The following is a 25,246-nucleotide window of genomic DNA, read 5'->3' as shown; positions in this document are numbered from 1 at the left end:
CAGAACAACTACACAAGACAACACAACACACTAAGTATACACTCCACACTAAACGTCACAAATCTCCCACATCTAAAAACTCTCTCTCTCGCTCGCTCGCTCTGTCTCGCTGCCATTACCGTCACTCCCAAAACTCTCCCCTCTTCCTAAACAACCAAATCCTACGTGTTGACTTTTTTAAAATTCGACATGATACATTTTCGATAGGAAAGAGGTGGCTTTTTTTCCCTTTCTTTACTGTTTTCGCGCTGTCCTTAGAAAACGCTTAAAATACACACACACATAAAAAACGTGACAACAGTATTTAGAAAAAAGCGTGGCTTATATATATTATCATAACTCTGGATTTACTGGCCTGTAATTAAAATGTATATACTTTGAAGTGCGAACTTTCAATCTGGGCTGAAACAGAGACTCAGCGTGGCTGACAGCTTGTTGCTGTGTCAGCTTAACATAGTCATGTGATTTGGAGGTGCAGTGTGTCCGTGGACCACAGAGAGTTAATAACACTCACCTTGCTTCCATTTCCAGAGTGTAGCATCCAACCACCTGTGTAAAATCCGAAATTCCCATGGTGGTGTTCAAAATGTGCTCTGGCACAATCATAAGCATCGCTTGCTACTGAAAACAAGAAAAAAGCCGGTCCTGCTATGGGCTGAACCATTTGTTAATGGTGGAGGGGGGGACACTATGCAGTATATTCAGTTTTAGCATTTATATTCACTGTTGACTGTAACTACGCTCGAACTGTTAATGCTATTTTAATAAACAACACTGTCATGTGCAAAACTGGGGTGGCAAGGGATCATTTTAGGGTGGCAGTTGCCACCCCATGCCACCCTTCTAGATCCGCCCCTGTGTGTGATATATATGTGTGCAATGATGGATGAGGACCTTAGTTTCACTAACTATATATATATATTACAGCTGCGATTATATCAGCCTTTCGGGTATCTCAGAAATACAGCTAAACTGAGAGATTATGCACCCCGGCAAGATCTGCAGAAGCTCATTTATGTCTTTATTTCTTGCAGAGCTGACTATTCCAATGCTCCTTTTATTGGCCTTCCTAAAACACTATTAGACAATTAAAGTTAATTAAAAATGCTACTGCTACAATGTTAGCAAAAACAGTAAAATACAGAATATTTCTGTTTGTTTCTCAACCATTAAATGAATTGGACCCTAAATATAAAAATCAGAGATGTGTAAGGGATCCAGTATGTCTGCACCATCTGGTCACCTAGTAGTGCACAGATGTAAATACCATAGCTGGAATGTAAATACACGCTGAGGTGAGATCGTCATCAGCCCGAGCTATTTTCAAAAAGAAGATAAAAACACCTTTATTCACGATTGCTTTTATGGTAGCTGTACCATCATTAATTTGTTGTTATGTTGTTATGTCGCCATTGTTGTAATTTGCTTTTTTATTGTTGTTGCTGTTATTAGGACTTTTATTACCACTGGTGTTATTTCTGCCCTTTTTATTCCTTCTTTTATGTTTGGTTTTAATTTGATCTTGTAAAGCACCTTGAATGACTCTAGCTTTTATCAGTAATATCAATAATTATAATAACAACCACAGGATAATCTTTACATAACAGATGTCACACTCAAAATGTTAGTCTCGTTTGGATTTCACTGAAGAGTGTAAAAAAATTGAATTGAAATTAAAATTACACAAAGTGGAAAAAAGCTATAACACCATGTCACGCACATATTATATATATACATATTATGTATGTATATATATATATATATATATATATATATATATATATATATATATATGTATATATATGTATTTTATTATTTTTTACCCATTGTTAATTCAGTTACACAAACAAATCAAGAAAGCAGATGTTAAAAAGATGTTAAAAAACTTTGACATGGTAGAAGAAGATTTGGATTGCAAAGGACAGACAATGCAGAGATGCAGCACATGAATCACACATCAGGGGCCAAACAGTGGAGTGAAAGTTGGGAAAACAATGTGAATCACAAAAGCAGTGTTGTGACAGTTCGGGAGGAAAGCATCAATGACCTCACAGATCAGCCAACTAAATGAGACTTTATGTCAAATTCTCTCTAAATCCCTACTTGTTTGTGTCTCAAACCACTGCACTCAATTTCTGGGGCAAAATCATTATGGACCATGAAAACTGGAGAAAAAGATTAAGTTGGGAATCAAGTTTCAGGAATTATTAAATTCAGGAGGGGTAGAGGCATTTGTCCATGTCTGATGTTGAAGAGAGGTTATTGAGAGGCCACAGCCGGGTGGTGTTATACCGTGCGATTGTGTGGCATTTGTCTTGGCACTGCTCTGATGTGACTCTGCTGTCTTGGCACCACATGAGAGCAACACTCTGGCTTTAATTGTTTTTGATTTGATCGGACATTAATTGGCTTTACAGTGAAGTCGACATGTAAATCTAGTAGGACTGACTGCTCTTTGACATCAGCCGTGTCACAGATATGCCCGTCACCATCACACCTCAGCATAGCGGTATGAAGGCGGACGAAAGCTGTGAGTGGACAGTCGAGAAAAAAACGAGGGAGGGGGGTGAAAAGGAGAGAAAAAAGGAGGGAGTCCCATGGCTAGGTCAGGAGTTCAGAGCTGGAGTTTGTCACCTGCTCTCCCTGGCATGCAATCCTGCTCAGGAAAAGCTCTACCGTCCCCTACAAACCCCCAAATCTGTCTCCAACTACCCTCCACTAATTGGATTTAATGAGCGATTTAACAGCGCAGCACTGCCCAATCAAATCAAACTGCTACTGTCTACCGTGCTTAATCCTGGGTCACTCCTTTGTCAAGCTTGTTTCCAAGACCCTCCTTTCTGCTGCCTCCTGCCTCACACATTCTCTCTCTCTCTCCCCGTCCTGTCTCTTTCTCTTAACACCCACCCGGTCTAACATGGAAAAGGCTGAGAAACCCCCCTTGTTAAAAACCAGCTCCAACAAAGATCTCACAAGACTTGGTTGCATTTTGAAAGTGATGTGCTTGACAGTTTGCTCTTGAGCTCAGGGTGCGATCACACCTGCAGGTCAAAAACGAATCTGATCTCTGGCCTTGCAACTGCAGTTTAGGGCTTTGGGCATGTCCACACTAATACGTTTTCGTTTGAAAACGCATCTTTTTCTCTCCGTTTTGGCCTCCCGTCCACACTGAGACGGCGTTTTCAGTCAAGAAAAACCCAGAGTTTTGAAAACGCTCTCCAAAGCAGATACATTTGAAAACGCCGTTTTTGCGTCACAGTGTGGACAGCGAACTCGGAGCCTTTTCGAAAACGATGACACATTTTAGTCATGTGATGCAGTCATGTGACCAATTAAACTAAGATAGAGGAGGGCATTATACAGCAGTTGTTTTGTCTGCGCTCAATTTTGACAGCCCTATTAATGATTAATATCAATTTGTACATGCTTCAGATAGCTTTTCTTCAAATTCTTTAATTCTCACTCGCTTTTGCAACTTTGTACCTTTGTGTTACTCGCAGCAACAAGTCCACCTCATTTTTAGACAATTTAAAGAACTCGGTGCTTTTCCTCGACATTTTGCCGCAACGTTTCAAAGAGCCGGAAAGTAAATAAACGGCAGACGGAAATGAGGCAGGTCGAATCGTCTTGCGTTTCACGCATGCGCAGTACTGGAACGTAAGCGTTTTGGCCGTTTCGATGTGGACGCACAACTCTGTGAAAACGCCTGAAAATGATAGTGCGGACGCGGAGCGCTTTCAGACGAAAACGCCGTTTTCAAATTTATCCGGGCAAGTGTGGACGTAGCCAAAGTTATCTTTGATCAGCTCTGTACTATTTTGTGAGCGCTTTTTAAAAATTGCTTAATATGAGCAATAATCCAGACTTTGTTTCTTTTGGTTTCATGGGTAATAAACGGACACCTTAAACATTTTTTATATGAGTTTGCAATCCCTCTATTTATTTACCTCTATCACGTTAACTGAAAACTTAAACTGACACAAATCCACAAAATCCTCTCCAAAAACATAGTTTTCCTATAAGAGTATTTACAATATGTTGACCAGTGAAACTCACTGTAAAGAGGTTTAACTGCACATTCCAGCAGTATGTCCTAAATTTTTGCCCCCTTCATATTTGCCATCCAGTAGACCACACTGGTGTCTTTGCTGGGCCGATTCTGGCCCTCGGGCTCTATATTTGACACCTCTGATTAAAGTAGTGCAGTAAAAGACAATGGGGAACTAGGAAGCGTCCATGCGTTGCAGATAAGACAATAGCAGCCTCCGTGAAAGCAGAGGTTCATTTAGGATAGATTTGTCACTGCAGCTGCAAAGCTGCTTCTCAACTTAAATGGCCAAAAGCAGCTTAATCATTGGGTCAAAGGGGAAAGGGCCACGAGCTAAGCAATGCAGGCTTCTGCAGAGGCTGGTATGGATTTCAACATGTTATTATTTTCTTAAAGCATCCCCATCACAACACACAGAATACCACAATGTAACCTCCTTCGAATGTATATTGTTTAATGTGCCTTGACTGTTTAAACTGCCACTGGCACTGGTGCGTTTCTGTATACAGAAAAAATGATGTGCAAATGCATCTGGATATGCAAACAAGTAATAATTTCAGGCTCATTTATGAGAAATTCTTCAAAGGCTATTCAGCTGAAAAGCATATAATAGGCCATTATCCATGGGCCAGAAATGAACAAATAAGAAAAGTTCATGCTAAAGTTCAAATCTGACCAGGCTCTGAATGAAATAATTATTTGACATGTTATATACAAATATGTTAAATGAAATGAAGGCTGATGATAATGTTGCTTGAGAACTGGGTTCATCTGAATTTGCAAGTATGTTAAAGGTCAAAGCACAAGTCTGTTTTGCCTTGGAGACTTGAGCAAACTAATTTATGTAGAAAAGCAAACAAGGCATGTATTTCTCTGTGTATTTATACTCTATATGTATGTCCCCATCTTTAAATTATGCACCATTTCATGCTCTGTAGCATAAATCTACACTGCCTTCTCTGTGAAATCATAATCTGAGTGGGTGTTCTACAGTAAACAGTGCCTTTACAGTAGACCGTCGCAGGGGCACAGAATGTCACACCAATACATGCTTTATTGCTGGAGTCTGTATTGTCACTGATACTCAAGTGCACTGAAACAGAAAGATATTTATAGGCACATATCTGTTCTACCTGAAATCTAAAGGTTTCAAGCCAGTTTTATCTCTATACAATCACTGTGTTTTTTATTTTAGTCGTTTTTTTGCTCTTCATCCTTTTTCCTGGCTCCAGTTCTCATCCACCCTCCTCAAAGTTTGCTCAATTCCCTGTAGGTTCAACGGCAGGGCACTGGGTCATGGTACTCGCTGGATTTTCACACTGTTCTCTCTACTGAACACCACATCAAGTTAATCAGGGTTAACAATTGTGGCGGTGCCTTGCTGAGCAGGGCTCCCATCGGCTTAGCGTGGCCTGGCTCTGGAGATACAGATGGGCTAGTAATCTCTCTCCTCTCAAGGCAGAGGGGACACATGAGGGCGGAGGTAGCTGGACGGCTGAGTGCGGATGTGGGCTAGCCGCGGTCGGAACAAAATTAAGACAGTGACACGTGTTAGATAAAGTCGGAGATAAAAATTTTGTGAGTTTAATATATGAAAATATCTCCTGAAAGCAGGTGCGTAAAATCTGAGTAATGGAGCTACTGAACAGATAACGATCTCTATAATAATGTAAGCTAGCTTTCTAAATTTGAAATAAAACAAAATATTTCTGAACATAATAAGCAAAAACATTTTGTTCTCTCTCTGTTAGGCAGCTCCTTTTGTCCCCAAGGTATTTCATCTCTGTGCACTGGTGCTTTGCCAGAAAAACAACTTTAAAGGTCCATTTACCAATGTCTCCCTTCAACAAATAAGCTAATTTATATTCCTCCAGAATAGAGCTGTCAACAAAATAAATTTTAAACTAAAATTTGCATGCGAGAACTTGAAATTCAATGACATGCATCCTGGAAATAAAAGTGAGGAGGACCGTGCTTCAGTGGCAAAGCAACATTAACATTCTTTTCATAGAGTGTGAAAACTTGCCACTCTCAAACGGTGCAAAATGTAACATAAGTATTCTTAATCCCGCGTGTGCTACTTTATTCTCATCAGCCACATAGGTCAAGACTGGTGGGATGTCAGAGGTCAAAAAAGACCAAATCCAAAGTGTATGATGCTTTAAGATCAAAGAGAGAGGGGAGAATAAAAATCTCAGAACTGAGGAAGACTGAAGCGTGACCTATTTGGCAAAACAGAACTCTCTGTGCAATAGCAGCTGGCTCCCTTGCACAACACATCCCTGGGTGCCCCTGCTATAGGCTACGCAGACTTAATTATTCATTCGCTCAGAAGGAGCATTACACAACCCTGCATCCCTGATAGAACCAATGGGGAAGAAAAAGTCTGCCTGTCAGACGGCCCCGGGTGACAGATCTGGAGTTAAATCTTCTCCAGGAGTTCAATTTCAGACAGCAACTAAACACAACTCTACTCCTCGCATAACCTTTTGAACTAAAGAAGCGACTCTAAAGCCCAGCTCCAGCATGAGATTTTATGCGCATTTTACCCTTTGTTATGGAAGACTCTTGTCACAGCCCATCCTTTTTACCCACAACTCGAGCCCTTTCAAGCCGCTCACTTTTTTCCATAAACTGTCTTGCGTTTGCAACGTCGCACCTCTTCGGAAGGACACATGTATTATTAAAACAGGATTCAAGTGCTATCCCTGCAGGGACACTCAGAGACTTTCACAGGTTTCTGTCAGTGCCATCATTTTGATTTAACTCTGGCTCGAGCTTTTTTTTTTGCACAAACATTAGGAATCTGTGACACCAGTGCACAAAGTAAATATTTCATGCGCTTGGCAATTCAAAGGCTAAGTTTAAGCTTTAAAGCACTTCTCTTCATTTATTACCCATGTCACCTCGCTTCATGAAAGTCTTAAAATCTCGTCGAAGGTATTATTCTTGAAAGTCGTGTAAAGTGCAAGTGAAACGACAAGAAAAAGAAGATGTGGCGGGAAAGTGGATGGTGATACGGCGGTAATGCTTTGTCCGCTCTCACACATGTAAAATATGTATGCCAGGGTCCCGCAAGGCCCCCAGAGTCACAGAGCATCATCCCTACACCATCCTCACTCGGTTTGTGGATGTCGATTAGTGATCAAGCCTGGGGAATTGTACTGAGAACAACAAAAAAAAGAACAACACAAACAAAGTCCTACTAAACTCTACATGCCCTCGTTGCCCCAGTCGAGAAAATACAGTTCACCAAAAGTTCATGTGTCCATTATCATCGGTGAATTTGGTTATATGTCTGCGACTGGTAGTGAAAGAGGAGGAGCGGGCAAGCCAAATTTACCCCGACAATTGTTGATACGACACACGACGTGTTCTACACTTCTGACCCTGATATGCAGGGTCGTTGCTCGGTCAGTGTGCCGCTGCAGGCTAACTGTGTTTGGGGATTGTGTGTGTGATGAGTGGAGTTGGAAAAAAAAAAAGGATAACCCCAAAATATCTCTGTTACTGGCGCTGTGTCGTAACATTTCCGAGCCAGCCCCGCCCAACATCAAAATGGGTTCAACTAGAGTTCACAACACGTGGCCACACCTCCTCGCCATCGCGTCATCAAGCGGAAGGCATGTCGTCATGAGCAAGGCCTCACCTACACGCTTGTTTCTTGGTTGTTCTTGTGCCGAGGTCACAGCGGCCCCCAGTGGGGTGACATTCGCTTCATATCAACAGTAGCTTGTAAAACGTCCTGATTTAGAGCAAGATTTGTCTTGAATGGACCAACAAAGAAGGCCTGCTATTAGTTTACAACAAAATGAATTTGTTTGCAGTAATTTTAAATAATTATTAAAAAATAAATTAATAAATAAATACAAATATTTCATAAACTGCAAAATTCTACAGAAATATGGAGGCAACAAAAGAGTTGTGAAATATGTATTACAGTTTTCTCACTGAAACACACACACTCAAATTATAATACCAAAAATATGGTCAGGGAGATGAATAATATCACCTTTTTATTATCAGTTAATGTACATTTCTAAATCTGAGCCTTCATTATAGGCACAGATTTAGGAATGACAAGGAAATAGGGTACATGTCATATATATTTTACATTATTTTTTAAACTATGTTACAAAACTATATGAATAATTTTTTATTTAACAATTAAAAAATTAAATGTACTGGTAAAATTATTTTATAGTGTATTAAATGTACAAGAAAATAAATGGTATGAAGAAAGTAGAATTTTAATGTACTATTTATTTTGTATTACATGACCTAATTTCATTTCTTTTTATTTATTTTTGTTTCATTCTGACTTATTTTTGCATATGTGTATTCAATATTATTTTTGTTTTGTATATGTTTTTACCTTCGTAATGGCATGCCTTCTTGACCAGGTCACTTATCAAAAATAAATTTTAATCTCAAGAGATTTTCTGATTAAATAAGGCTAAATAAATAAATAAAATTAATAAAGTTTTAAAAATGTTTTTAAAAAAATTAATTTCATATGAACGGCACTATTTTAGCAGTAATATTATTTTTTTATTAGTAGACTCATTGTTCTAAAACAAGCTGAATTAAAAATACATATAAAATTATATTTTACAAAGTATTATTTAATATAAAAATCAATTTCTAAAACAATCAATCAAGTAATACTCAGTACATTTATTACAGAATAATGTAGTTTTACCAACCTCCCAGATTTTTTGTAACAGTGCTTCAAATTAGAAATCAACTCAAGCATTTTCCACTAAACCATTAATTTTGGATACTAACACTTGGGTTCATTGCTTCATTGCCTCCAAATGATGATGATGATGATGTAACCTAATAAAATCCAGTGAAACTGTTTAATTAAAAAATAGAGATTAAACTGCAAGATACTATTTTTAAAAACTTTTTTTGACTTTTAAACGATAGAAAATAAATAACCTTGATAAAATACTGTTATTGCAATTAATATGCATTTTAAATAACAGAAATCTAAATATGTAAATAAACATTCATGTTTTTCTATTTTCTTGTCATATATGTATATAGTAAACATATAAGTAATGTATTATTACACCAGTACTTTTGCTCTACTCTCAAAATGACTGTGTGACCATACCCAAACTCATCACTTATTAGGAGAATTATAAAGCTCACATAATGAGGTTCATCTTTTTTATTCAAAGACAAGGATACAAAGAAGGCCATGTACATTCTGCGAGGCAACAAAACAAAATAAATAAATAATGAAAAATAAATATGAAATAAAGAAGACTCGGTTTATAACATCACTTTGGTGTGTTTAGTGTAAAATGTGAAGAAATTATTATTATTAATAAAGCCTGCAAAAAGTGTAGTGCCTGTTTTAGCACGGCCTTGAACCTAAAGCAACTCTAACAGTGTTGATGTTCATAAAAAAAAAAAAAAAAAAAAAAAAAAAAAAAACTTCTAACAGTGGACTCAACTCCTTGTGATCACATACCAGTCATGCAGTAATAATGAAATATTTCAGAACAAAGACTAAGAGCGCCCACCAGTGTTGAAAATATATATGAAATCAGCATCATGATATTAGCAATGTGTACTTCGTAGTGCTTTCCAAAGAAAAAAAGATTCCTTGTATTAGTTGTTGTAAGTATTTCTGATTCCTTTAGTGTTTAATTATTGTCACACTTACTGTGACATTTAAAAAACATATCAGCAATGTGTTTAAGCGCTTGTTAAATTAATAAATACAATATTGGAGGAATGTAAAACAGTGTCATCAATGCAAAGTTGAACATTTCATTTGATCAACTGTAATGAAATTAATGTAAATTTGAAGAAAGCCTAGAAATAAAGAAAAAAATCCATCTGCTCTTTCAGACAAAAAGGCCTGCCTTTAAAATGCTCTGCACTGTACTGTTTTGCCATTAATAACATTATTATTTTCTATCACAACAGAAGATCAATAGGTCAAGCTATAATTCAGTTTCAGTAGATAATATTTAGACAGTGATATTTTGTCAGTTATAATTTTTTACAACAGATTTGAGATGAAATTGAAGTCTTTAAAGCTTTTATGTCTTTGAGTAATTACAGTGATGTTCATTTACAGTCCCCTGTCTTCAGAGGCACAATGTAATTGTAAACATTATTGTAATCATAATTGAAATAAAAATCATCATTTTAGATTTTGGCCTTTCTACTCTTGAAGCCGATAAAGTCTACCCTTGTGAAGTCTTCCAGTTACAGACTAGCCAGAGCGCTAATACCGCTAATGTCTTCTGTGGCTCACCAGTATGTTTATTTTCATATATGCATCATACTGTTGATTTCGCAAATCCTAATGTTGCTGTTATCTCTGCAACAGATTTGTTTTTGCAGCCTATCCAACTTTCATCTCTGATGATTCCAAGTTCACATGCATAGTTCAAAATCTTTTAACTGTTTAACTAATGCAAAAAATAATGAAAGAATAGTTTACACCTGTCCATGAAAAAGGTCGATTGAGCAAATTACCTTTAGTCCCCTGGAAAAAACAAAAAGGGGGCAAAAGCTTAAGAAGCTGTCATTCCTAAACCCTAAACACACCCTCAAAAAAATTCAGGGAGTCAGCAAATTAATCCCACAATGGTCAAAAAACTTGAATAATGCAAATCATGTCATTGCTTAATATATATTCATATATGGTCCTCTGATGCAAATGTAAAACATTAGGAATATTCATCAAATTAACAGTTAGCATGATGTTTTATGTGCTGAAGCACAGGTAGGATGTTGGTACAAACCTCTTTATCCAACTCTTGCATGAACAGCAGAACTCTGTTTATTTCCATAGGAAATATAGTGAACTAAATAGCATCAGATCAGCCTCTGCACAGACAAATCCAACCCTTATAGAATAAGTTTTGTGCTTCTGGTGCGTGATACTACTCTACATGATGGTCATGATGCAGAAAGTGAGACTGATGAGGGACAGAAAGTACAGATCGCGAAGCTCCCACTGTTCTTAAAAAAAGAGAGAGAGAGACAGAAGAAGACAGTATGTAAGACTTTTGTTTACTTTCTAGACATCTAAAATGTAATATTGTGAGTATATTACTATACTCACAATAACTTACTATACTACCATAAATAAAACTGAATTCAAATGAATCGCATCAAGACATACATTATGGTTGTAAATAAAACTGTACCTCCTTCAACCACTTTTCCTCTAACAGCCACTTGCTAATTAAAGTTTTCCGAATTGTCCATTTGCTCCTGTGCAGCAGGTTCCACCAGTCGACTGTATGAGTAGACCAGCATCATCTGCAATGGACAAAAAACGTTTTTTAAAGAAACGTTTATTCTCATTTTGAAGTGGAAGGTCGCTGAGAGAAAGAGAAAGATTGTCTGTTAGTTGGTGTCGTTATCATTTAGCAGTTGCTAAGCTGAGTTCAATTTTCAGTTCAATTCAATTTTATTTATACAGCGCCAAATCACAAAAACAGTCGCCTCAAGGCTCTTTATATTGTAAGTTAAAGACCCTACAATAATACATACAGAGAAAAACCCAACAATCATATGAACCCCTATGAGCAAGCACTTTGGCGACAGTGGGAATAAAAAACTCCCTTTTAACAGGAAGAAACCTCCAGCAGAACCAGGCTCAGGGAGGAGCAGCCATATGCTGAGACCGGCTGGGGTGAGAGAAGGAAGACAGGATAGAAGACATGCTGTGGAGGAGAGCCAGAGATTAATCACGAGTATGATTTAATGCACAGAGGTTGATTAACACATAGTGAGTGAGAAAGGTGACAGAAGAAGAAGGAATACTCAATGCATCATGGGAATCCCCCAGCAGCATATTGCAGCATAACAAAGGGAGGATTCAGGGTCACCTGATCCAGCCCTAAATATACTCTTTATCAAAATGGAAAGTTTGAAGCCTAATCTTAAAAGAAGAGATAGTGTCGGTGTCCTGAATCCAAACTGGAGTTTTACAGATGTGATTTGAAGCGGAAATGTTTCATTTGGGTTCATTTGGTAGTATCTGTAAAAGTTTAAATATTTTTAAGAACTGAACGTTTGATGCTGTGATAACTGAGAAACTACATCGGATGTGTCAGGGAGGTAGAACTCCATGTTTTTCACAGAGAAAATAATGAAAGAAAGGTCTGTGAAGAACTGATGGAGTAAATTTGGTTGTTTTTGTCTTGTTTGCTTCTAAACATTTGGGTTTCATAACGAGTGAGCCTGTACTTCATTAAAAGGATATTGTTGTGCTTGCTTGTTACCTAATCCAGTTGCTGCTGGCTAGACATGTCAACGTGCATCTCCTTTTCTTAACTTAAAACCTATTTTTAGGTTTTTATTTGTTCTAAACAGATACTCACTGATGAGAAACATCACTTTTTGACATAAAACAGAAATGCACGTTTGTACACTTTGTGAGTCCCAATTTTAGAAACTGGCTAATTTTATACACATCAGTGCAAAAACAAAGGGTTGTGTAAACAAAGAATGTGATGATTAATCATGTTCTCAAGCAAGTAGCATTATTCATTCCTAATAAATGAAAAGTAGAGAGAAGTATTTAGGCAAAGTAAAGCAACACAAAAGCACAACTGTGTATTATGTATTATTTTTATTATTTTTATTTGTATTATTTTCTTTAGGAAAAGAAGAGAAGCACATAACCTAAACCTTCCCAAATGTACTATTTACACTGTATAAAGAAAATTTCAAAAGCACAAATATTGCAAATGAGTTTTCAAGTTTTCATCGTTTTATTTTTTCAGGTTTTGCCCTCGATATAAATACAATTCCTCTCAGCCAACAGTTTACACTTAACCTCTGACAGGATGTCTTATGTTTTTGTCATTGTAATTGTTGCCTACCGTTAGCAGGACCAGCAGTACCGTCATCATCCCCATCATGACATACATGTTCTCGGTAAGGCCTCCAGCCCACAGTGGGCCCAGAATGGTGGCTAGACCCCCCACTGAACGACGTATTCCCTGACTGAAACCTGCAAAATACCCCACACAGCACAAAACACTTTAAAGGGCTTACTTATATGGTTATTATAAGGCCTTAAAATATGCAGTCAGTTTCACAGATATACTAATTTTTTCCCCCGAAACAACCCCAGAACCCTGTCATGCCTTTGCTTGTCCAGTAGATGGTGCAGTTTCTCACCTTGTGTTTTCTCAGCTGTAATTTTGGAAAACAGAGAAACCTGCGCAACGGACACAAACGGCAAACCCAAAATCTGCAGAAATACCCCAATGATGAACTCTGTCAGCTGCCATGCAAAGCCACCTAGAGAAAACACAAAACGCCAAAGGAAGGAAAAAGGTGAATAATATATATATAACACATTTCGAGGATGGATTTCAGGAAAGCTTTTTTGAGGATTAAATATTATGTATGTGTAAAAAGAAAGCATTACTTTGACTGTGTCTCAGTGAGAGATCAAGGATCTAGTTCTATATATGAAAATGCTACGTCCAGATGAACAGCTAAAGCAAAATAAACAATCAAAAAGCTAATAATTTCAAGTTGAGTCTAACCTAGCGGCTTAGCCAAGAAGATGAGGCACCAGACACAGGAGATGTTGCACATGCACAGACCAATGGCAAGGATGACCCGTTCTGTCACATGGCGGCTCAGCCAGCGCACAAACAGGAAGCCGGCGATCACCACTACACCACCAAGAAAGTACATCACGCTGTTCTCCAGCTCCCCAAAGTTGAAATATTTCTGCGTCAGAGGTGTCACCATGGTCTGAGGACACAGCCCGTTAAATCCTTTAGTCTCATCATGTTTGTTGGCAAGATAAAACTTAGTTTGCATGCTCTCACAGGGTTTAAAATGATTAAAAATCAAGAAAAGATATATTGAAAACAGATCATTTAATTTGTATGTGAGTTTCAATCTGCACCTCCAGCGCTGTCTGATTGAAAAAGGTGACAAACTGGGCAGCCAGCAGCACAATCACCTCTTCTCTCAGGAACTCTGATACAAAGAAACAGAAACATGTAGACAAAACATGAAAACACAGGGAAGAGACATTGGTCAACAGCAAAGTCAGATGGAAAGGGGACAAAAATCTATTTCATAACCAGGAAGTTCAGAAACAACAACAAACAAACAAACAAACAAACTGTGCTACTTCACTTGTAAGAGATATATTTTGCACATTCCAAGACTGATGAAACTAAGACACTTTGGAGCAAGAAGGCAATCCAATCTGTTTAAGAAGAGGATTGAAGAAGAGATGAACAAACAGGCAAGACAACCAGCAATAATCATGTGAATGACTGACCTCGAGATATGCTGAAATTCTTAAAGACACCTGAAGACTCTGCTGGTGAAACAGGAGAGTCAGGTGAAGGATTTTGATTCAGCGTAGTGTTCCTGGGTGGACTGGAAGCCATGACAGAGCCGTAGGACCCCATCAGCTCCTGAGACACTATTAGGGGCTTTCCCTCTTCATTGCTATCTTCTTCGTCTTCCACAAGGCTTTTCTCATTCTCTTCCTCTTGGTTCTTTCGCGTCATACTATCCCTGGCTTTCCTCTTCTCAACAGGTGGTAGGTCCACAGTCAGGAAAACAACCACGAATTGAAGGAGAATCCACAGCAGACACATAAACAGCTGCAAGGGATGGATGAACAAGGTCACGCTCTCCACAGATGGAGGCAAAAAATGCATCAAAAATATAAAACACCTTCTTATAATGCATACTGACATGTTTTAAATCTTACCCCGGGCGCAGTGTATTTATTGATTACAAAAGGACCCAGGTGGAAATCACACAACCTCAGAAAGATGTTAAATGCTGGACCTGTGTTAAACAAAGGATACTGCATGAATATTAACCTCCTAAAACCATTAAGATTTATAATAATTAAACAATCTTTAATGTTTGTCACAAGAAAGCAAACAAGCTCTGACCAATCACAAGTCCAGCCTGCCGACACGCCATGAAAGCAGCAAATACAGTGGCACGGTCCTCTGGGGCCGTGCTTCTGGTTAAGAAGCCAAAGATGGACGAGCTAACGCCTGCACCGATGCCTGGGAAACAAACAAACCAACTAAAAACCAAAAACATCAACTTGGGCTACTCTTTCCAGGTAAAACTATTTTTTGTAAAGTGGGGGGGGAAAAAAAAGAAATCATGTTTCATTGTTTTATTAACAGTCAAGTGTCGGGAGTGATTATGTTAACAGCTGCAAGTTTTAAATGTTAAAAGCATAATTAATTAGAAAAAAAAAAGTTTTGTTTTTTTCACTTATGTTGGGACAGGTGAACTGTATTTGGCTTATTGAGTAACCAGAACTTTGAGTGTTTCAGCCTCAAACTGGCCAAGAAAATAATTTTTTGAAGATGAAGGTAAAACAGCGAAAACCAATAAACCAGAAAATAAGTTTCTACTCTGACAAACAGACACCTTTACACGTCTTCAACTTATCTTAACAGCTCTATTAAGTGACTCTCACGAATGTCTTGGTGATGCTAAGTGAGGGATTTGTACGGGATAAAGGAATGCTATCACTTTTTGCAGTACAAGCCGTACCATTGAATGTTCATTTATTGGAGCCACTTGAGCCAATTTCCTCCTACAATGGGACAATGACCCACAACATAGCTCCAAATAAGAACTGTGAACATGAACTATTTAAACAAGAAGGAAACAGTTGGCATTCTTGAAATTTCTCCAGATTACCCCAACAAAGTGGCAGCAATTATGCAACTATTATGTCCAACCTCGACAAAGTCTTAACAATGTCTTATATCCAGTTCGTAACCCACTCAATGACTGCAAACGCTGCACTATATTTCACCAAACATACCTTAAGACTCAATTTAAAGTAGCTTGTAAACAGATGGTTGAACTTTGAAACACTATTAGTGACCTACAAATTAAGGATTTATGAGTGTCAATGGAAACCATCACAAAGGCGGGGACTATATTTTGCGGTAAATAATGTATCCCAGTATTTTCTAATTACTGAAGTACTTTCAGTCTAAAACTTTTATATTAAAGTTTTTTAATTTGTTTTAAACTAACACACTTTTCAGTATTAATAACATATTTGTAGTCATTAAATCCACAAAATGATTCTCAATTCTACGTTTACTTATTATAGACTCACCTGCTACCAGTCTGCTTGACAGCAGAAGCCACTTTGAGTATCCCATCAAGTACATGAAATTACCTGTAAAAAAGATAAAAACTAAATATGGAATCAACTTAAATAATTGTCATAAGATTTGAATAAAAAACTATGTTGGTTTCTTGTACAAAAGAAGTACCCAGCATAACTGGGGTTCAAACGTGAATCCTGTTTGAAGGATTGCTGAGTGTTAAAATATGCAAGACCTGTGGACTCACCAACTATCTCAAAGATGTTGGCAAACAATATGATCTTCTTTGTTGATCGGGTTCTGTCGGACCAGTGGCCAAACAGTGGTCCAGACAGTAGGCCACTCAGACTGAATGCTGACAGGACCAATCCCAGAAAGTAAGGTGCTGCATCCAGAGTCTGCAAGAAACGCCATATTGTGGGCAAAATTACAGCTGTGGATAGAGAAGAGAGGGGAAATTTGTTTTTTATTTTACCATTAAGAAATCATACATATACGATTCATCACAGTCTGAAAACTAAAAGAAAAAAGATAGATACATCATGCTGTTATTGCTTAGAGCTTTATTTATCACACAGGCAAACGATAATGCTGACCAAATGTAATCCAAAATTCAATTACTGGGTCAGATGGCACACAATAAAGCACGCTCTCTGAGAATTCCAGAGAAAATTACTACTCAAATTCTTGTCGTTCAGGGATATGGCCCTGACAGAGATAACTGTGTGTGGAAGTGACAAAACTAAAAGCTCCAAAACTGAAGGTTTCTTTTTCATAAACTTTAGGAATTTATCATTTATTTGTATATTTATATATTGCTCGTTAGGAAAGAGCAAAACCCCTGTATCCCTATGTAATTCAATAATCTCTCTTTTTCATTTCGTTGTCTATAAACAGCCTCTGTACAGCACCACAGTGGAATCAAACAAGATTTGATTGAAGTACAGACCTAATTTGGTTCAAGGTTTTTAACAAAAACACTGCATTAACTTTTTAACAATTACGGCCAATTTATATACCTAATGTATAATTTTTAGAAGCAACAAGGTAAATAGAAGCTGATTGACTGATAAGCAGTTTCACGGCCAGGTGAGGCCTATTCCCTCGTTACATCAGGACAAACTAAGCTGATAAAATAAAAATGAAAATCTGGTTCATTCTTTAAAAGAATGAATGAATTGATTAGCTCAAAAAAAAAAAAAAAAAAAAAAAAAGGCCTGAAAGACCACAGAGGGGAGGTAGGTCTGTGACTGTCAAAGTCTACAATCAAGAGACACTTTCTGATTGTTAATACAGAGGGTTTACAACAAACCAGTGGTTATGCTCAAAAACAAGAAGGTCAGATTAGACTTTACCAGAAAACATTTAAAGGGGCCTACACATTTCTGAAAAAAACAATTATGGGGGAAAAAAGTATGGAGAAGGAGAGAAAGAGCTCATGATCCAAAGCATATGACATTATCTGTAAATTATGATGGAGGCAATATTATAGCATGGGTATGTATGGCTGTCAGTGCAACTGGGTTAGTCGTGCTTACTGACGATGTGACTGCTGATAGAAGTAGCAGTAGCACATTCAGCAAAATGCTGCAAAACTGATTGGACAGCGGCTGACAGTGCAAATGGATAGTGAAACAATGCATACTGCAATACCAAACCAAGAGCTTCAGAAGGCAAAGAAATGCTATATTCCTCAGTGGTCAAGTCAGTCATCTGATCTCACCCCAACAGAGCATGGTTTTACAAAACTGGAGGTAGAAAGATCCACAACAAGGCCTGTGTTTCTTTTCCCAATTAATCATTAGCCTTTGAAAAAAGATTGGCTAAACGTGGCTGCAATTCTTAATCAGTTAATTATTATTTTGGTAAAACCCCTTGAATTAAAGCTGGAAGACTGCACTTCAGTCACATCATGAATGTTTGATTTAAAATCGACTAAAGTGGAGCAGAGTCCAAAAACGTATTGACCTAACTGTGTAAAGTGATTTGCTTGATGCATGTTGCTTTATAGCTGACACCTGGTTGGCTAGTTGGTTTTCCAGGCTGTTCACTACTCATCCGGTTAGTCAACTGCATTTTTTCCTCACACTGGTGTAGTTGCTTTAATTATCTGTCCCAAATTTGAAAATTATTTACTTTACATGGCGGTTATTTCACATCAACTATGTGTTAATTCACCCTTTTTGCAAGAGGTTAAGTTCATTGACTTTGTTTGATTTGTGGTTGCCACATTGCTCCTAACCTGTTCTTATGTATACATGTCTTAAATGTGGACATTTTTAAACACATATGGATTACGCAATGGTTTCACAGGGCACACCTGTATTCATGTCTGTTGTCAGTTGTTCTTTTGACTGTATTTTAAAGTGACTGTGACCGAGTTGCGATAATGGCTTAAGATGTTTGCATAAAGACAATGATGTTGTCCAACCAGTTAAATTCAGTTTGATTTTTTTTTTTATATAGCGTCAAATTTAAAAAAAAAGTAACAGTCAACTCAATACACTTTATATTGCGATAATAATACATAACAGAAAACCCTTAAAATCAGATGACCCTGTATGAGCAGCACTTGGTGACAATGGGCAGGAAAAACTTCCTTTTAACAAGAAGAATTCTCCAGAAGCACCAGCCTCAGGGAGGGGTGGCAAGCTGCTGAGACCGGTTGGGGGTGAGGGGAAGAAGACGTGCAGTTAAATATTCAATGTCAACTACAAGTAAAACCACTGGTGTTAAAATACTTAACCAACTGTTCAGTTTGCTGTGATCAAGCTCCAGCCTCAAGACCCAGCTAGTGTTTCCCTTTAAAATTTGAAGTACAAGTGTAAAATAACTGGTTAAGATTTTAGGTTAACTTAACCTTGTAACTCTTTGGGAGTTGCCCAATATTGTCACAAAGTAAAGCAAAAATCTCTTCTACCTGAGATTTTCCTTCAGTAATCAGTTATTTCCTTGTTTGTTCTCACTGTCATGTGGGGTGCTATCAAGTGCTCCAATCATGCTGGACTGAGTCACTTATATACATTTGGGTCACAGGTCCTCTCACGCTTCGCCTGGTTGTACTCGATGGTTCTGTGCTATGGTCTCATCTGGTGAAACATATTTATTATTTATACAGGAACAGTTTTCTTACACATTTTGCTAAGACCTGTGCTTTGTTGGAGATTGTTCAAGTAGTTCAATTTTTAGGCACCAACTCATCAATGGAGGCTGACACACGTGGATCTAACTCACAGATCAGCCTGGGGTTCCCTCATTACTGCGCACACCAGGGAACAAATGTATGGTGACGCAATGATATCGCAATATTTTTACACCACATAAAGATTTACACTGGTATTATCGTCTTACCTTCGAGTTTGCCCAATACTACCTCAATCTTGCATCTCTGGACAATGAATTTCCTATTTTCTGCTTTACACTTTGGATGTCACCAGCAAATAGTAAAAACAATTTGCTGTTACGGAATCATAAAATTGATAACCTTATATTTGTACTTAATTTCACTTCATTTAAAGCTCACAATTGTATGGGTTGAAGCTTGGATTTATAATCTATTCTTTTACAGTTGTCTGTGTGTGTATTTATAACCGGTTAAGCTTATGGTACTTATAATGCAGTGTGTAACACAGAACAGATGTTTTTTGTTAAATGCCAATGCCAATGTGGTAAATAAACACAATGAAACATATTATTATGTCCAACTCTTCTAATAATTTGATTTTTACATATCCTATGCAATACATATACATCGTATATATTGGGATACTTATAAACATTTGTTATCACAAATGCACTGTAGAGATGACCTTCATTGAAAATGTAGTCTTTTTTAATGTTTAATATATTCGCATACATTGTTAAATAGACTGTAGTAAATATGATATGAAGGGGATATGGACATATATATAAAATAAAGAAATTACCTGTTTTGAAAAATCCTTTTGACTCTTTATGACTCATGTGTCATTGCACCTACATTATAATTAAAACGGTCCATTTTGTCCACTTAAAATATCTTTATAGAACTGTTTTGTTGCAGTTGTTACAATTTCTTTGTCATTGTCATCCACCCATGTTTACCCCATTCAATAACAAGTCTTACCATATTCCACGCCGCTAAGAAGAAAAATAAGTCCAATGGTGATAAATGTCAACCTCCTTTCCCGTCTGTTATCCATTATGTCTGACTGCTGAATTCTTCTTTCTGTATGAATTTAAACATACATTTCCCTTCTCGTCTCCCTACCAAACACCGCCGACATAATCCCGAGAGCAGTGCTTCCAATTACAGAACAGCTGGAGAATGCTTCAAATAGCAGAGCATACTGTTCCTACTACCTGAACAGCGTTTGCAAGGCTAATATCACTTAGCACTACTCGTTATCACATATCGTATGGAAAACTCGTGCTTTCGTCGTGATCAAAGTCCATTCCTATGTAAAAATGTCTGTAATTAAACCAGCCGGGTAAATACTCCGCAATGATTGATGCTAGCCGTAGCTTACTAAACACTCGCCCTCAAACTGCCAAAAGCGAAGCAGAGGGGAAACAACCAATCACAGCAGCGCGCAGTTTAAAGCCATCCTACACAACTTCCGGTTGCCCGCAACTTGAAACTTCAACTGCTTTCATAGATTGAGTAATATACGCACACAATAGAGTATAAAGTTTGTTTGGGGTTTTTTTTCTCTTCTTCTTTCTGTTGCAAGACCATTTAACAAGATACATGATGGTAGTGCTGTGCGATATTGCAGATTTTGGTATCGATCTGATACAAAGTAAATACAAGGCGAGCATTGCCGATACCAATACTGATACTTTCAACTTTTAAAGGTAGCTTATAAAGGGAAGAGCAGCGTGCCATGATTTTTGACATTAATCATTATCATCTTTCAAATTCTGTGATTTTGTTTAATATTAATACAACAAAACATGCCTTTCAGTGTTTCATTTTTGAAAAAAAAAAATTCTGTTTTTTGGAGACCTGAAATGTAAATGTGCTCGTTTGTACCTCCACCTCTAGTTTTAAGCCTCACGTAGGTGAATCAAAACTCTTTCTCATTTCTTAAATTTGTTGTGGAAGCACCATCTAAATAAAGTTTTTTTTATACCTATAGATGACCAGGATAGAACTGCACTTCTTGCTTATATGTGCATTATTAGACAAGCCGTTGTACTAATTTCACTAATGATTGTGGATTCAGTCATGCTGATTAATGTAGTTTAGGAGTAGAAGAGACCGCAGGCAGTTTGAAGTCGGGGGAGATGAGTGTCAGGGGTGAGACAGGAGGCTGGCAGCAGGAGTGGAAAAGCAAGTTTATAAGATGAGTGAGACCTGCTATGATGTATAATTTTGGACAGTGGCACTGACATAAACCTGGAGCTGGAAAAGCTAAAATTTTCATAGAGAGTGACCGGGATGGACAAGCTAGGAAATGAGTGTATCAGAGGGAGAGCTCACGTCAAGTCTTTTGGAGATGAAGTTAGAGAAACACGGGATGATGATGAGGGATAGTGGATTTGTTGGACAAAGGATGTTGAAAACGGAGATGCCAAGCAGGAGGAAAAGCGGAAGACCTCAGAGAAGTTACATCGTTCCTTTATTGCATCACTAAACTCGAGTCGGAGTCAGAAAAAAATGTTCCCCATCTTGTGACTTCCATTAGAAGAAAAACCCATTTCCGTACAAAAAGCTGCCTGTGTACGCTTGATTAAATTTTCTGTCTGTCGTGTGTTCACATTTTAGTTTGTTGGCATGTAGAACATTTGCTCATCACACTGTGAAGTCCCACACATGAGGTAGGGTTACATTATTCAAAGTTGCTAAATCTTCCTTTTAGTTTCCTAAAACTAAAAGGAAGTTTTAAAGTTTCCTAATCTTTCTTTTTAGGGAGATTCAATCTTTAGGCATTAATTATGCGTGTTTCTCCTTTTACACATGCTTAAGGTTTTGCTCTGTGGTTGTGGATCCCTTGTTGCCTCCTGTGCAGTCAGAATGACATCAGCCAACATGCATTGTTGCTGTTGTGAGTAGGCTGAGGATAAGTGGCCCATTTAGGGTCTGCAGGGGGAATAAATGGAGCCAAAAACCGCAAACAGATTTATTGGAACTGTAATTACAAACCTGAAGGTTCACTGTTCTCTGAGCTACTTAATTCAATTAGCACTGTTTCTTTATAGAACCATCTTCCATCCCAATTATAGCTGCACACATGATGCCTGTGTAATAATGTTAGACTCACCCTTCTTGTCGAGTACAAGGATAATTAAATGTTTGTTTGAGAGCAGCTGCTACGATGTAAGGAAATAAACCTAAGAATAAACATGCCAGTGTGTATAAAAGAAAACTTTATTTACAGTTTGTCTGCAGGTGGAGTCGGTAGCTGTTCTTATGTGCCACAGTGTTTAGTCTTTAGTCCATCCTGATGGAGGAATGAGAATCAACAAAATAAAAGTTTCCAACAGCTTCCTTGTAGATTCTCCAGACCTGAAAATATGCATGTTTTCAGTACTCAGTTCAGTATAATTTTAAGGTTGACTGGTGAACCATGGGTGGGTGACCAAAGGTGTGTTTTAGAAGGCCAGCTTCTTCATGAGCAGGTAGACCCTGGAGTCCACTTCAAAGCCGTGAAGATTGTTGGCATCCCCCTGTAGCCTCATGAGGAGGCCTCCATAAGACACATAAGCAGAGCTGAAAGAAGAAGAACACACAAGAAATTGGAATAGCACAAACCAACAGCAGAGTTTGGAAAGGTTATCACACAGGCAAATTCAAAAGGTATCTCATTTCCACAAATAGTTTCACAGAAAGGTCATGTTCTCTGTTAGAAACAGTTTTGTTCCAGCAGGTTATGAATTTCAGTAAATACATGACATATAGTCATTTTCAGAAAACTAAGCACTTCACTTACAGACGTGTGGCAGCTTCTGTTGAAGTTTCATCGCCCTCAATCTTGTAAACTTTCCCATACATCACATAATCAAACTGGTCTGCTCTGGAAATTTAAACAAAGTGGAATGAGTGTGAAAGTCATTTTGTAAATTATAGGTGTAATAAAGTACTAACGATGTTATTATTGTTAAAAATGCCAACAAAACAGCATTTTTTTGCTAGAGTTACACAAATTAAAACTTTAAATTGGAAGCAGTTGTCTTACCTAGACGGTCTGTCATCCTGAGGATTGTACTCTCCATCGTCTGGTGTTCCATCTTCATATAACGTGCTGGCAATCACCAGTCTAAACTTGTCACCTTAATGAAACAGGTATATTATAACAAACAGGCTTTATCATATTTTGCATTTGGACACTTTGAGTTACAGATACAACTCTGACACATGGTTCTTTAAGGCTTTTGCTAAAGGTTTACTTATAGAGCTGGGTTCCTTTGGGTTGAGTAAATGTTAATATACAGCTATTACACAACTCACCTGCAAGTGAAAAAGTCAAATATTGAGGGAGTCAGGGGATACATTAACAAGCAATCATATTTTTTTTTTTTAAGTATTACAGTATAATCTTTACTTTTAAAGAGTCCCAGTTTATTCTGATGAAATATTCCAAAAAGCTGACATAGTCATTTGCTATAATTATACTGTATATAGGGCCGGTTTACACTATTGTATTTGATAAAAATTAACTAGCAAATGACTTCCAATTTAAAAAAAAAAAAAGAAACACAAAGACACACAGGGACAAAAAAAGGTTTTTTCTTACCAAGATCAACAGGATAGATCTGAATGTTTACATCCAAGATGAGGTCCATCTTGAACGATTCACTTTCACAATGGAGGCGAGATACTGTAGAATAACAGTTGCAGAGTTTCTATTAGATAATTTATATGTTTGTTTGTTTGTTTTTTTTAATTAAATGACATTAAAGAAGATCAACAATAACTAAAATAATGCCTCTTGTTGATAATGAAAGTTAGACTGGCTCATGATTGGCCAGAAGTTGTGTTCATGTATTTGAAAGGTTTAATATTTATCAGATCCCTTTCCACAATACATTTCCACTAAAAAAAAAAACTGCACTTGGGTTCTAAATTAAACTTTATCTATATCAAGATGATATTACATTAAAAGAGTGTGGGTCAACGGCTAATAATCTGTCCGTTGTGTCTGAAATTACTAGTAGGGCAGTACAGACTAGAATTTTTTAAAACAAGCCATTATCTGTTGGTTGGTGTTATAATTTCACATTTTTCTTTTATAATAATACTTCACACACCTCTGTCAAACTTCTTGCCATCTGGATCGATATCTTTTACATCAAAAATATCCTCAAAAAGAATTCCAGCCATCTCTCTCCAAGTCTGTCAACCTGTAAAAAGAGGGAAAAATAAAGACAAAAACACGAAATGAAGCCACATTTATTAGACTAAAACCATTACTAAGACTTGCAACCCACCCTGCCAGTACAACAAACACACTTCACTGAAATTTACAGAAACTTGAGTTTGCTTACTGTTTTTTCTGTGTACTCTGTGCATAACTACATCTCAAAAATCCTAACCTCCAATGACCCATTAATGAGACAACTGTGTATCACAACTTAAAAAAAACTTTCAAGCCTTAATATTTCGTGCATTTGTTTTTGTAACATGTAACAGTAATCTAATACCTGTTGTTGCTGAATCAGTTAGCCAAAGTATTAAGGTCTTGGTTAAGCTTTAACTTTAGCGTCTCTCATTCATGCTAATTGTTAGCCTTAGCATATTGGCCACACGATTGCAAAGACTTACCTCAAATACGATAAAGTTTTGATATTATACTGTAAATACAATGGCGTCGCGTTCACTCGGGTTTTCAGACTGCGACAGCGAGTATTTAATTTTGCGCTAATGTCTTATTTAATCAAAATTTCATTCATTATTATCCCAAACAGACTGTACCGCGCAGAAACAATGTGCTCAACCTTTGACATACAAAGTGCTTCCGGTTTGAAATACGGAAAGAAAAGATATAAATGTAAATATATAACAAAATTAGATAAAGACAGATAGACGATTTTTTTCAACCACAGACAAAAAATAAAACGCATAATTAAAAAAATACCTGCCTATCTCCTCTTT

At 37.4% G+C, this 25,246-nt stretch overlaps 2 protein-coding genes across 4 annotated transcripts; both read right to left on the bottom strand.

Moving 5' to 3' along the window:
• Positions 1–9,212: 9,212 nt before the first annotated feature.
• Positions 9,213–20,749, bottom strand: mfsd8l1 (major facilitator superfamily domain containing 8-like 1). 3 transcript variants are annotated; one of them, XM_039598474.1, is made up of 12 exons: positions 20,276–20,749; positions 16,418–16,568; positions 16,179–16,241; positions 14,977–15,096; positions 14,787–14,866; positions 14,346–14,676; positions 13,962–14,035; positions 13,591–13,804; positions 13,217–13,339; positions 12,916–13,046; positions 11,230–11,344; positions 9,213–11,041 (listed from the first exon to the last, which is right to left on the bottom strand). In XM_039598474.1, exons 1-11 carry the CDS (start codon positions 20,276–20,278, stop codon positions 11,264–11,266), a joined length of 1,371 nt encoding a protein of 456 aa, XP_039454408.1. In that variant the 5' UTR covers positions 20,279–20,749; the 3' UTR covers positions 9,213–11,041; positions 11,230–11,263. The 3 variants fall into 3 exon arrangements, with proteins under 3 accessions (XP_039454408.1, XP_031615160.1, XP_031615159.1); XM_031759300.2 differs by having other exon boundaries at positions 16,418–16,603; positions 20,276–20,746; XM_031759299.2 differs by having other exon boundaries at positions 9,213–11,036; positions 16,418–16,603; positions 20,276–20,746.
• A 1,755-nt stretch (positions 20,750–22,504) lies between these two features.
• polr2h (RNA polymerase II, I and III subunit H) lies at positions 22,505–25,120 on the bottom strand. The gene is made up of 6 exons (XM_031759309.2): positions 24,917–25,120; positions 24,403–24,495; positions 23,889–23,972; positions 23,331–23,424; positions 23,085–23,168; positions 22,505–22,864 (listed from the first exon to the last, which is right to left on the bottom strand). Exons 2-6 carry the CDS (start codon positions 24,473–24,475, stop codon positions 22,747–22,749), a joined length of 453 nt encoding a protein of 150 aa, XP_031615169.1. The 5' UTR covers positions 24,476–24,495; positions 24,917–25,120; the 3' UTR covers positions 22,505–22,746.
• Positions 25,121–25,246: the final 126 nt, after the last annotated feature.

Source organism: Oreochromis aureus, linkage group 15 (genome assembly GCF_013358895.1).
Source record: "Oreochromis aureus strain Israel breed Guangdong linkage group 15, ZZ_aureus, whole genome shotgun sequence".
In the NCBI taxonomy this organism is placed as follows: Eukaryota; Metazoa; Chordata; class Actinopteri; order Cichliformes; family Cichlidae; genus Oreochromis; species Oreochromis aureus.
Note: the sequence above shows the minus strand (reverse complement) of the source record. Positions and strands in the feature narration are given on the sequence as shown.